Source organism: Telopea speciosissima, chromosome 2 (genome assembly GCF_018873765.1).
Source record: "Telopea speciosissima isolate NSW1024214 ecotype Mountain lineage chromosome 2, Tspe_v1, whole genome shotgun sequence".
NCBI lineage: Eukaryota > Viridiplantae > Streptophyta > Magnoliopsida > Proteales > Proteaceae > Telopea > Telopea speciosissima.
Window position 1 is genome coordinate 58,982,853 of NC_057917.1, and position 13,431 is coordinate 58,996,283.

At 39.5% G+C, this 13,431-nt stretch overlaps 1 protein-coding gene across 2 annotated transcripts in view; it reads right to left on the reverse strand.

The window, feature by feature from the left end:
- Positions 1 to 1,950: 1,950 nt before the first annotated feature.
- LOC122652621 (RNA polymerase II C-terminal domain phosphatase-like 4) overlaps positions 1,951 to 13,431 on the reverse strand; it is a 38,614-nt gene continuing 27,133 nt past the window's right edge. For both annotated transcript variants that reach the window (XM_043846407.1, XM_043846406.1), the window contains exons 7-9: positions 12,417 to 12,605; positions 12,284 to 12,322; positions 1,951 to 2,405 (exon numbers count right to left, since the gene is read on the reverse strand). In XM_043846407.1, the coding sequence (XP_043702342.1) occupies positions 2,067 to 2,405; positions 12,284 to 12,322; positions 12,417 to 12,605 (567 nt within the window). In that variant the 3' untranslated portion in view covers positions 1,951 to 2,066. The remainder of the gene's footprint in view (positions 2,406 to 12,283; positions 12,323 to 12,416; positions 12,606 to 13,431) is intronic.

Below are 13,431 nucleotides of genomic sequence, written 5' to 3' on the forward strand. Positions count from 1 at the left end.
CCAACTTTTAAATCATTGATTTCAGTGGCTCTCTGAATTGGGGAAAGTTGTTTGGAATCAAACAAACATAAATCTATTGTGGAAAGTGTAGTCTTCTTCTTTTATTTCGGATTCTTTCTAGCTTCTCATAAAAGTAAAGATGGATGGAGGTTCTACATTTTTTTTTTTTTTGGATGGAGGTTCTACATTTTGTTCACATATAATGGCCTCTCCCATGCCAAGTTAATGGACGTATGAAGGGACTGCCTGGCGATTTGTATATAAAAAGGTCCATATGGGAATCTTTATCCTCTCAGGTTCCTGTCCGGAATAGTTCGTCCGGTTCCTCTTATAGGGAGGCGAAAATGACCTCCTAACCCCTTATCCGAACACACTGCCCATGTGGGATCCAACCCCCCTCTTATTAGAAGCACTAGGGAACTGTATCGGGAAGAGAACTTGAGAGGACAATTTTCCGTTCATATGGTAACTGGGGAGAGAGAGTGAAAGAGATCCTTTCTCCACACTATTTTTCCTTTTTGTTAAAAAGGAAAAAAATATGAATTTTTTTTTATTTGGCCCAAGGAGATTTGAACTCATGACTTCTTAATTATAAAGTGTTGGTGTTTGAAAAGAAAAATATATTACAAGTTAGAAAAGAGAAAAGTCTACAATATTGTCCATCAACATCCATGGAGTTCGTACCAAAAGAAAAAAATATCCACGGAGTTTCTTATGTCTAGCTTTGGTAGCTAAGAGCCTAAAATGTGCATTTGACTAACCAATGTTGTGTTTAGTATGCAATTTTAGAATGCATTTTAGATCGATTTCGCATTCTTGGAACAATAAAAATAACTATTTTATCATCCAAATTTGAGAAGAAGTGCTCTATTGTTAATATGAATTTTTCACTCAGCCACACCAATTAGGTTTGCAGTAGGAGTGACGCAAACGTTAATTGAGTCCAGTTGTTTGCCGACTGATTTGGGAAATAAAAACCAAGACGAGGGTGTATGTTCGATCATTTGTAAATAAAGGAGCAGACTTTCATAGCCATTGATGAGGGCGGTTTTCGAAGGAAAGCTTATTCCTAAAAAGGAAAAATACAAGGTAAGACTTTATTTGCAATCCTTCCTTCTATGCGATTCTTACCTCGGAAACAAACGGAAGCCTGAAGAGATACAAACTGGCTGCTGGCATATTGCCTTAATGGTGTACCCGCGCCCCCACAAATCAGGAGCCAGGGGGAATATGACTTTGCGGTTTGAATCCCATCCACGGTAATGATTTGTGCAGCTCACCTGGCATCTCTACAAGACATTAGTTCATAAGGATTTAAGACCCTGTTACTCTTCGTCAATGGTGAAGAGATTGCCATAGAAATCTGAACCTTTGATTACCACGGGCTTTCAGCCCTATACAATAAGAAGTAGGAGTTAATAATGACATAGGAGTTCAATCACAGGATCACATACATAATGGTGAAGGGATTCTTCCTTCTCCACGTGTGAATGAAAACTTAATCATAAGATTTATATACTACATTTCCAAATAGACACACAAGCCCACCGTGTTCCATGGAATCACAAAAGTTGCAATACACCAGCACAAGGTACTACACATTTATCATTCGAAAAAGTAAAGGAGGATCCTCCTTCTAATCATGTGCCTTTGCAGAAATCTACTTCCTCAAACATAAATCCAGTCCATCACTCCCTGGCTGTGAAGGAGTAGACATTAAACATTATCTGCAATGTTATCACAAACTAATAACCTGGATTGAAATTTTTTCCACTTAAGAATTAAAGATTACACCAACTATAAAGAAATCAAGTTCAGTAGTAAAGTTTAGTCATTCTTGGGCTGCTGAAATATTGTACAAAATTTTCAAAGTTCTCAATTGTGCACTTAAAATGTATACAAGTTGTGCATGCGTGTTTTAAGTGTTTTTTTCGGTTGGGGGGGGGGGGGGAGAGATGGAATTCAGTCCAACCAAATATGCTGTACACTTTCGAGGAAACAGCAAAGTACATGAGAAATTGGTTAATCAACAAAGGAAAGATAATTGCAGTGAAGATATTCTATTTTCAGTGAGAAACTGCTTGAGGTCTTCTATGCCATTGGTTCTTGATGTGTTTAATGGTAAAATTTTCTTCAGGCTGCCGTTTCCATAGGTAGTTGGTTGCTTCCAGCCACTGTGGGTTAACCAGAAACTTCTTATGTTCCACAGCCCAACGAGCCTTCTCTGTTTCAGTGTCTGCAGAGACCACATGTGTTACAGATGGATCAATTTCTGTACAGCATATAGCCCCTAAACGTTCCGCCATCTTCCAAAAGTGGTTATTCTCAGCCTCAAATTTTGGAAATACACGGCTAAAAACTATTTTACAACCCATCAATACTTCTTGCCTTGTCATCTTCAGAACCTATAAACATAAGCAAGAGCAGATGAGATAACATATGCTTAAAACAAGGTTCTCCAAATATTACGATTAGTTACTTATTAACTGTGTGGCCCGAGTCATAAGTACAAACGTATAGAGACACACATCAACTGAGAGAATAACTGCAGTTTAAGTTAGTGGGCATCTACTTAAACAAATCAACTTTAGAAAGACCATAGGCTGCTAATCATTAGAATCTTGTGTGAACTCATTATGATTTTGTTTTCCTGACCATCAAGATTCTTAAAAATGATTGGATGGTTACAATCACCCCACCAGGTTGATATTTGGTGAAGGCAGCTTCTAGGAAAAATTCATTAAACCAGCTTCCTGGCCCACATTGTCACAGAGTTAAACTGTACTGTTCCTATGTCCTGATGAAAACACACATCACTGTGAACACAAAGCACCCACCAACTAATAAGATGCAATCTTCAATCAAAAACTGAAATCGTTTTTAAAAGGTGCTTAATCAAATCATATAAACCCCTCTTCCACCAAAAAGAAGAAAGAAAGCAAGCAAGCAACAATTTATTACTAAGCTAAGCAATTATAACTAGTAGCAATTCTGACACAACCTGATGCAGAACTATCATCAAACTGGGCTTCATTTATTAGGAATAAGTCTAGGGTTGGGATATATACATGTTGGGCCTTTGATCCCAAGGATTTTCTATGTAATATGCCACTTTAATAGGCCTGTAATAGGGGTATATAGGTTGCATACGGGATTAGCCCAATACTTAGTCTTATTTTTATGTTTTTAATTGAACCGGCTTAAATTGGTTGCATCCAATTGGATCAATTGGTCTAATTTAAGTGAAACATTCCTATTGGCTAATAGGTTCTTATATCCAATTGGCTAGTATGGAATCTTCACTTAAATTAGTTGTTTTAAGTTAGATTCTTTTATTTTAAGTTAAGTAGGGGTATTTAGGTCATTGCATGTTTTAATTACTTAAATTAGATTAGATTCTATCCCCTCCACGATTTGAGAAGTAGAAGAAGTTAGATTGTATTAGGACTTGGCCTTTGGCCCTTATTATAAAGATAGTGAATCGTGGAGGGCTTCCCCACATTGAAATTTGAATAAACATTACTGTTTCTGCTGCTGGCCGATTGCTGCGGCTGTTCCTGCTCCTTTAAGTGTGCATCCTTGTGGATTTCAAGGTGGAAAGGATGGGTGGATTCCCGCGACTCCTTACGCCGTGACGGCTGGGAGGATCTCTCTCTGAAGGTGGTTTCATCCTTCATCATTCAAGCTACTGCCGGTGGATTCCAGTGGTGAGTTTGAGTTTAATTTCTGTTTTTATCATTCCTTCTCCTTCCCCATTCGATCCCTTTATTTTTCTGTTTTATTTTCATAAACCTTAGACTGCTGAATTTCTGTCCAGATCTGTTTACCCATCAGAAATTATTCAAACTTAGTCCACAGCCCCCCCTCACCATTGTTTACACTCGATCCCAGCTGCTGCCCATATTCATCACCCAAAACCCTAAATCCTTCTTCTCCATAAGAGCCCCATAAGCCCTAAATTTCCCACAGCCCATTCTGACCATCAGAATTGGACCATATCCTGGTCGAATCCTCCTCTCACAGTCCCCTACATTCGATCCCAAGCCCAGCCCTCACAGCCCACTTGAAACCCTAGTTTTGGTAGTTTCCCTTAACCCTAAACCCGAAACCCTAACCCTAAATCTGCAGAATTTTAAAACCTAACCAAATCCCCTAAACATGCATATTAAAACCATATAAGACCCATTCCCAAATTCCCATCCTAAACCCTAGAATTAACCTAAAACCTAGGCTGTCCATGTGAAGCAGCAGCCCCTTTTTGCTATTTATTCCGTTATCTGGCTCCTAGTAGGTCTCCTACCTATCTAGGACTACATTATTTGGTATCAAAGCCATGGCTGAACATGGCAATCCAGTGCTGCCACACCCACTAGATCCTTTGGCAGCGATGTTAGAGATGTTTCAGAAATTTACTGCTGACCAGAAGACTTTGTTTGAACATCTTAGAGTTAAACAGAGAGCTATTGCTGAAAGGCTGCAAGTAATTGAGCATAGACAACTTGCACTTAATGGGGACAGCAATGTACCCATAGAATAAAACAGGTACCAACTCCATTCAGTGGTACAGAGGCTGCCTGACAGATATGGGAATCCCAGATATAGATACAGCGATCACATGGATTACAAAGAAGACACAGACAGGTATAGAGAATACATATTTTCATTGCCAAAGGAAGTTTAAAATAAATCTAAAGTGGTAATGAATTGCGATGAAAAGAGAGAGACCACTCTTATAGCTTCAAAAATGGAAAAGCAACATGTAGAAGATCCTATTGAAGTGGTCTATGTTGAAGAAACCAATGTAGATAAGGTTGATCCAGTAGAAGATGAAGAGGTGGAGCTGATGTCTAAGAAGGTTATTAACACTGAAGACTCTATGGATAGAGCATTCACGGGTGATTCAGAGATCGACCACATAGAGTTTGTTATGCCACCATGGTTCTTCGAAGAGAAAGCTCCATGCCTTGAAGACTTCATCCCTAATGTTCCTGCATCACCACAGTTTTGTTTGGGAATGGTCCAATCTACTATTCACATGTTGTTTCCCCCTTACAGCTACAAAATTCAAGGACGAATTTTTTCAAGCTGGGGAGAGTTGATGCAAAACTATCACCAAACTGGGCTTCATTTATTAGGAATAAGTCTAGGGTTGGGATATATACATGTTGGGCCTTTGATCCCAAGGGTTTTCTATGTAATAGGCCACTTTAATAGGCTTGGAATAGGGGTATATAGGTTGCATACGGGATTAGCCCAATACTTAGTCTTATTTTTATGTTTTTAATTGAACCGGCTTAAATTGGTTGCATCCAATTGGTTCAATTGGTCTAATTTAAGTGAAACATTCCTATTGGCTAATAGGTTCTTATATCCTATTGGCTAGTATGGAATCTTCACTTAAATTAGTTGTTTTAAGTTAGATTCTTTTATTTTAAGTTAAGTAGGGGTATTTAGGTCATTACATGTTTTAATTACTTAAATTAGATTAGATTCTATCCCTTCCACGATTTGAGAAGGAGAAGAGGTTAGATTGTATTAGGACTTGTCCTTTGGCCCTAATTATAAAGATAGTGAATCGTGGAGGGCTTCCCCACATTGAAATTTGAATAAAAATTACTGTTTCTGCTGCTGGCCGATTGCTGCTGCTGTTCCTGCTCCTTTGAATGCGCATCCTTGTGGATTTCAAGGTGGAAAGGGTGAGTGGATTCCTGCGACTCCTTACGCCGTGACGGCTGGGAGGATCTCTCTCTGAAGGTGGTTTCATCCTTCATCATTCAAGCTACTGCCGGTGGATTCCAGTGGTGAGTTTGAGTTTAATTTTTGTTTTTATCATTCCTTCTCCTTCCCCATTCGATCCCTTTGTTTTTTTGTTTTATTTTCATAAACCCTAGACTGCTGAATTTCTGTCCAAATCTGTTTACCCATCAGAAATTATTCAAACTTAGTCCACAGCCCCCCCCTCACCATTGTTTACACTCGATCCCAGCTGCTGCCCATATTCATCACCCAAAACCCTAAATCCTTCTTCTCCATAAGAGCCCCACAAGCCCTAAATTTCCCACAGCCCATTCTGACCATCAGAATTGGACCATATCCTGGTCGAATCCTCCTCTCACAGTCCCCTACATTCGATCCCAAGCCCAGCCCTCACAGCCCACTTGAAACCCTAGTTTTGGTAGTTTTCCTTAACCCTAAACCCGAAACCCTAACCCTAAATCTGCAGAATTTTAAAACCTAACCAAATCTCCTAAACCTGCAAATTAAAACCATATAAGACCCATTCCCAAATTCCCATCCTAAACCCTAGAATTAACCTAAAACCTAGGCTGTCCATGTGAACCAGGAGCCCCTTTTTGCTATTTATTCCGTTATCTGGCTCCTAGTAGGTCTCCTACCTATCTATGACTACATTATTTGGTATCAAAGCCATGGCTGAACATGGCAATCCAGTGCTACCACACCCACTCGATCCTTTGGCAGCAATGTTAGAGATGTTTCAGAAATTTACTGCTGACCAGAAGACTTTGTTTGAAGATCTTAGAGTTGAACAGAGAGCTATTGCTGAAAGGCTGCAAGTAATTGAGCATAGACAACTTGCACTTAATGGGGACAGCAATGTACCCATAGAATAAAACAGGTACCAACTCCATTCAGTAGTACAGAGGCTGCCTGACAGATATGGGAATCCCAGATATGGATACAGCGATCACATGGATTACAGAGAAGACACAGATAGGTATAGAGAATACATATTTTCATTGCCAAAGGAAGTTGAAAATAAATCTGAAGTGGTAGTGAATTGTGATGAAAAGAGAGAGACCACTCTTATAGCTTCAAAAATGGAAAAGCAACATGTAGAAGATCCTATTGAAGTGGTCTATGTCGAAGAAACCAATGTCGATAAGGTTGATATAGTAGAAGATGAAGAGGTGGAGCTGGTGTCTAAGAAGGTTATTAACACTGAAGACTCTATGGATAGAGCATTCACGGGTGATTCAGAGATCGACCACATAGAGTTTGTTATGCCACCATGGTTCTTCGAAGAGAAAGCTCCATGCCTTGAAGACTTCATCCCTAATGTTCCTGCATCACCACAGTTTTGTTTGGGAATGGTCCAATCTACTATTCACATGTTGTTTCCCCCTTACAGCTACAAAATTCAAGGACGAATTTTTTCAAGCTGGGGAGAGTTGATGCAGAACTATCACCAAACTGGGCTTCATTTATTAGGAATAAGTCTAGGGTTGGGATATATACATGTTGGGCCTTTGATCCCAAGGGTTTTCTATGTAATAGGCCACTTTAATAGGCCTGGAATAGGAGTATATAGGTTGCATACGGGATTAGCCCAATACTTGGTCTTATTTTTATGTTTTTAATTGAACCGGCTTACATTGGTTGCATCCAATTGGTTCAATTGGTCTAATTTAAGTGAGACATTCCTATTGGCTAATAGGTTCTTCTATCCTAGTGGCTAGTATGAAATCTTCACTTAAATTAGTTGTTTTAAGTTAGATTCTTTTATTTTAAGTTAAGTAGGGGTATTTAGGTCATTGCATGTTTTAATTACTTAAATTAGATTAGATTCTATCCCATCCACGATTTGAGAAGGAGAAGAAGTTAGATTGTATTAGGACTTGGCCTTTGGCCCTTATTATAAAGATAGTGAATCGTGAAGGGCTTCCCCACATTGAAATTTGAATAAAATTTACTGTTTCTGCTGCTGGCCGATTGCTGCTGCTGTTCCTGCTCCTTTGAGTATGCATCCTTGTGGATTTCAAGGTGGAAAGGGTGGGTGGATTCCTGTGACTCCTTACGCCGTGATGGCTGGGAGGATCTCTCTTTGAAGGTGGTTTCATCCTTCATCATTCAAGCTGCTGCCGGTGGATTCCAGTGGTGAGTTTGAGTTTAATTTCTGTTTTTATCATTCCTTCTCCTTCCCCATTCGATCCCTTTATTTTTCTGTTTTATTTTCATAAACCCTAGATTGCTGAATTTCTGTCCAGATCTGTTTACCCATCAGAAATTATTCAAACTTAGTCCACAGCCCCCCCTCACCATTGTTTACACTCGATCCCAGCTGCTGCCCATATTCATCACCCAAAACCCTAAATCCTTCTCCATAAGAGCCCCATAAGCCCTAAATTTCCCACAGCCCATTCTGACCATCAGAATTGGACCATATCCTGGTCAAATCCTCCTCTCACAGTCCCCTAAATTCAATCCCAAGCCCAGCCCTCACAGCCCACTTGAAACCCTAGTTTTGGTAGTCTCCCCTAACCCTAAACCCGAAACCCTAACCCTAAATCTGCAGAATTTTAAAACCTAACCAAATCCCCTAAACCTGCATATTAAAACCATATAAGACCCATTCCAAAATTCCCATCCTAAACCCTAGAATTAACCTAAAACCTAGCCTGTCCATGTGAACCAGCAGCCCCTTTTTGCTATTTATTCCGTTATCTGGCTCCTAGTAGATCTCCTACCTATCTAGGACTATATAATGCAGATGTGAAGACTTGCATTCGTAAGAAGTCCAAGTCTTATTTTCATGTTTTTGTTTTAAATTGAGTCGGTCCAAAATTGGTTTGAACCAGTGGTTCAAATAAAGTGAATTAAGTAGATTTCTTTTTATTTGTTTTAGTGGTCATGTGACAACTAAAGTGTCCCACTCCTCTCCACGGTTTTGAGAGAGGACGTGCTCTTGTAATAGAGTCGGCTAGGGGGGGGTCCCACTCCGAGTCTGAATAGGAGTTGGCCTTTAGGCCTTATAAAAAAAAGACAATTCGTGGGAGGCTCTTCTTTACCTCTCACAATTTGAAAATTCAAAACAAGCTGCTGTTTGCAACTTTGTCTTCATTGCTGAAGAATTGTCTTGTGTTTGATCAAGGCTGACGGAATCGATGTTTTAATCCGATTGACACCTTGCGGTGGGAAGCCTGGTTGGTTTGTTTGGTTACTTTTGTCTTCTGCATTACTGTTCTACATTAAAGTTCTGGTTTCAAGAATCATTGGACATCAACAAATTCTGTTTCAAGGTAATTCATCATCCACAAGTAAGTTTGAAACCCCCAAACCCTAGATTCCCCTTCTTATTTTTCCCAAGACCTAAATTTATTCCAGCCCATTCTAGCCGTGAGAACCACTCCAAATTCAGGTCAAGTCACAAGTGCTCCCCTGCCCCTTTGGGAAAACCTCAATCCAAGTTTGGTGAATTCATCCCAGCCAATTCTAGCCGTGACAACCACTCCAAATGCAGGTCAAGTCACGAGTGCTTCCCTGCCCCTTTGAGAAAACCTCGATCCAAATTTGGTGAGTTTCTGCCCAGCCAAACCCTAGGAATCCCTATTTCTATCTCTCTAACCCTAACCCTAAATTTGACCTGTTTTATCGTAAACCTTGCTGTTGATTCTGTTTACACCAACTGTTTTGCTAATTTGAGTTTATTTCATTACTGAAATTAGGAAACCAGCAACCTAACTTAACCCTAACATCTAAACCCTAACTTCCACAAACCCTAAACCTAATTTAGCCTTTACCTTAGTCTAAACCCTAATCAAGTCATCCTTTGAGACAGATTCTGGTTTTGGTTTCTAGTTTGATTACTTTCACTCTAGAACTACATTAACCCACCACCAAGAACCATGGTTTGAGGTATCGATATCGGATCAGCATCAGCCATCGCTGATACCGATCCAATTCTGATTTTTACCAAATTTTTATTATTTTTAATCCTGTATGCCACGTGTAACTGCCCTATTGACTGTACCACTGATTTGGATCGGTCTCCGCCGAGACTGATACCGGTACTGATACCGATTACTAAAACCATGCCAAGAACACAGTGGAAGTTAGGAGGATTTGCGTTGAGGAGAATTCAACAAAGCAGAATTTGACACAATGCAAATAATAATTTGGTCATATTAGGGTCGATCAGTTGTCTAACTCAACCAACCCATTTGGCATGATACTTTTTTTCAGAAAAACTAAATATTAATATGGGTAAATTATATCTGAGGTGCCCTAAATTTATAAAAAGGATGTTTTGGGTACCCTAAATTCGAAAAGGGACGTTTGGGGTTCCTTCTTAATAGGTATAGTTCTAAATAACAATTATTTCCAATTTTAACCTTGTGAGCCAGTGTTTGGGTACCTCAAACACCCACCGATCACCACAACCCCCACCATCCATCATCGTCCTTATGTGACCACCCTCACCCAAACCCCCAGTACCCCACCCAACCATCTCTTCCCTCGCACCATCACTCCCTTGTCTTCCCTATGTGCCTGGCCCCACCCCTCCCCGCCCCCTCCACTGGTCGTTTGCGACACCCAGCCCCAACCCCTGCTTCTGTGCCTGCAATCCCGCCCTGGCCATATCAGATTTGTAAGAAGAAGGGAATTTACAAATAACAATGACAGAATCACTTCTTCTTCTTCGTGAACACCACCACCTCACTCTGTTCTTCCTCCCAACGCCGCCCCATCCCTGGTTACTCCCAAATATAAAGGTGTTTTTTGTTTAATTTTTTTAATCTCTGGTTATTCTCAACAAAATTATTCAAGTTAAGGGTTTGTGCGTTTATCTCTGATATCCGGAATGCCAAGAAAGCGTACGGTACAAAACCTAATATCTAGTTTTGGATAATTATTATTCTATGCAGAGAGGATTTCAAAGCTAGATGCATACAGGACCCACAGAAATTGTAAACTAATTCTTCATTTCACCTAATATTTTTGCCAAAAATGAAAAGGGTCAAGTTCCAAATTTGACTAATTGTCTATTGGGATGAAAACAAAAACACCACAAGAACCAGTTAACTAGATATTCTTCTATTAGCCGGATTCCAATCTCAAATTCTTATCTACAGAGAGGCGGCGGCAGTGGTTATGAAGGTTTTATTTCAGGTGATGGGTCCATTAAATGTGTAGAACCCACCAAAGATTTTGTCATTGTAATTTGTAAATTCTCTTCTTGTTTTGCTACTTTCTTTGTTTCTTGGAATCAACCGGAAGTAGAACTGGGCTTGAGAAATTTTTGGAAATTCACTGAGTAATTGGAGGTTGCAGGTACTGGTTTCAGCGGGGCTGGAAGCAGAGGTTGGGGCTGGGCGTCATGAAGACCAGTGGAGGGCGCGGGGAGGGGTGTTGCAGGTGAGGTGGGGCCAGGGAGTGGGCTCAGGCATGTAGGGAAGACAAGGGGGTGATGGTGCGAGGAAAGAGAGGGTTGGGCGGGTGGGGTACTGGAGGTTTGGGTGAGGTGGTCACATAGGGACGATGATGGGTGGTGGAGGTTGTGGTGATCGGTGAGTGTTTGAGGTTCCCAAACACTGGCTCACAAGGTTAAAATTGGACATAATTCTTATTTAGAAGTATACCTATTAAGAAGGAACCCCAAACGTCCCTTTTGAATTTAGGGAACTCAAAACATCCTTTTTGCAAATTTAGGGCACCTCAGATATAATTTATCCTATTAATATTATATTACATTTAAGCACTGATAAAGTAAGTAGCTTGGCTATTTGACTTTGACCTTAGCATCTCTAGGCATGTGGCTCCGAGTTCAAGTCCACATATTTTGTCCTATGGTGACCCGACATGATAGATTGACATGAAATGAACACAATATTGACATATAACATGACCTCTTCACATGAAAGTAACATGATATTGACACAATAAGCTGTAGCTACCGACCTAAATGACCCGTTTGTTAAGTCATGTTAGGATTGGGATACTTTTTAACAGAAACAATAAATGGGCCATGATAAGGTAGAGGCATTGTTGAAACAATCCCACACAATCCATAGGCACCCTAATAATGAGTAAGTGTTTTGAAGATGTCCGCAACCTGAGGAAAAACTAAGCATTTTGCTCTGACATTATGATATGTTCCTAAAACTAAAATGAGTCCCAGAACATGTCAAAATGTGTCAGTGAAGTGTTGACACATTTATCTGTATCATTTCCTGCTACCCCCACCCCTCCTTTTCCACGAAAAAAATGAATGCAGCAAAGAAAGCTATGTCAACCAAGAGGTACAGCATTTAAACCTAAATTGGAGCATCTGAAATGCATAGATATCCATCCCCAGCTCAACAAATTGGGAAGACTTAAACATGAATATCATAGCATCAAATTTAACAGGGCATGTCCTTCTCCCTATTCATCCTCAAGGGGAGATGACTTAGCATCTTATACAATATTTTATTTGTCTTGAATGAAAAAATTGGCTATATATATCAGCATAGTAGCTAATTAGGATGCTGTTGTAGGAAAATACCTGTCTTACATCTCTGCCTGCAAGATTGGCATCAAGCTCCTGCCAGAAACCACCTAATCAGCTAATAAATCTACTAAATACAGGGGTAAATTGATTTCTGGGAACAATATATTACACAGAACAAGTGACTAACCGGGTCAAAGAACATTTCATGTATGCGCTTAAGAACTTTAAGAACAGTTGCAAGTGCACCCTCGGACTCGCATTCATCTCTCTTCAACTCAGAAAGCGATTCTGTATTAATGCCGAATTGACGGTTACTTGAAGAAAAGAAATGGTATCTTTCCATCAGAATGAGGTTCTCTTTGTGTTTCTGCCATACCTAACATAATGAACCAGCAGAAAAGAAATAGTAATGAATATGCTTATCATGACGACGAACGAAAATGTCTTAACTTTATTAACAGTGTAATGATGAGGTAACTCAACAGTAGCTTGTCAGATAGCTCACACGTTCAATCATTCATGGATTCAGGTTTCAAAGTGCATGCAAGCTACCAAATGTTAATTTTAAGGTAACTCTAGGCCACCACAATCTACCAACCTGAGAGTCCAACATCTTTGTCAGTACATACTTGATTAACTAACTTCTAACCTAGAAATCAAAACACCTTCATTTTGACCAATTATTCTTTCAATCTGGATCAAATGTTTAAAAACTGATACATTTTGAACTTAAAAAGGACAACATAATCACCCGTAAGGGAAAATCCAGATTACCCCCATCCAATTCTCTAAATCAAATTTCAAAACTGACCAGTAATGTAATTTCATATCAAAATTTTATAAAAAAAAAATAATAATTTGTTCAGAGAAATGTATGACCCACACATTCTTCTTCTCCTACAAACCTTACTCTACAACCATCTGTTTCTAACAGCAGCGCAAAATTCACACTTGTAATTATATATATATATATATATATGATCCATTTTTCTAATTTAACACAGCTTTTGAAACCAGGGCCCTTAGTAAGTTACTTTTTATTAGAATTAAAAGTAATTTTATTTTCTCAAGTATAATTTCTGCATGGTGCTGCTCATCTCACACAAGACTTAAGAAACTTAAATCCAAAACCTTGAACTGTTCAACTATCACTTTGTAAGCAGTTTAGCACAAATAAAAAAGGTGAACCCAGTGCACAAGGC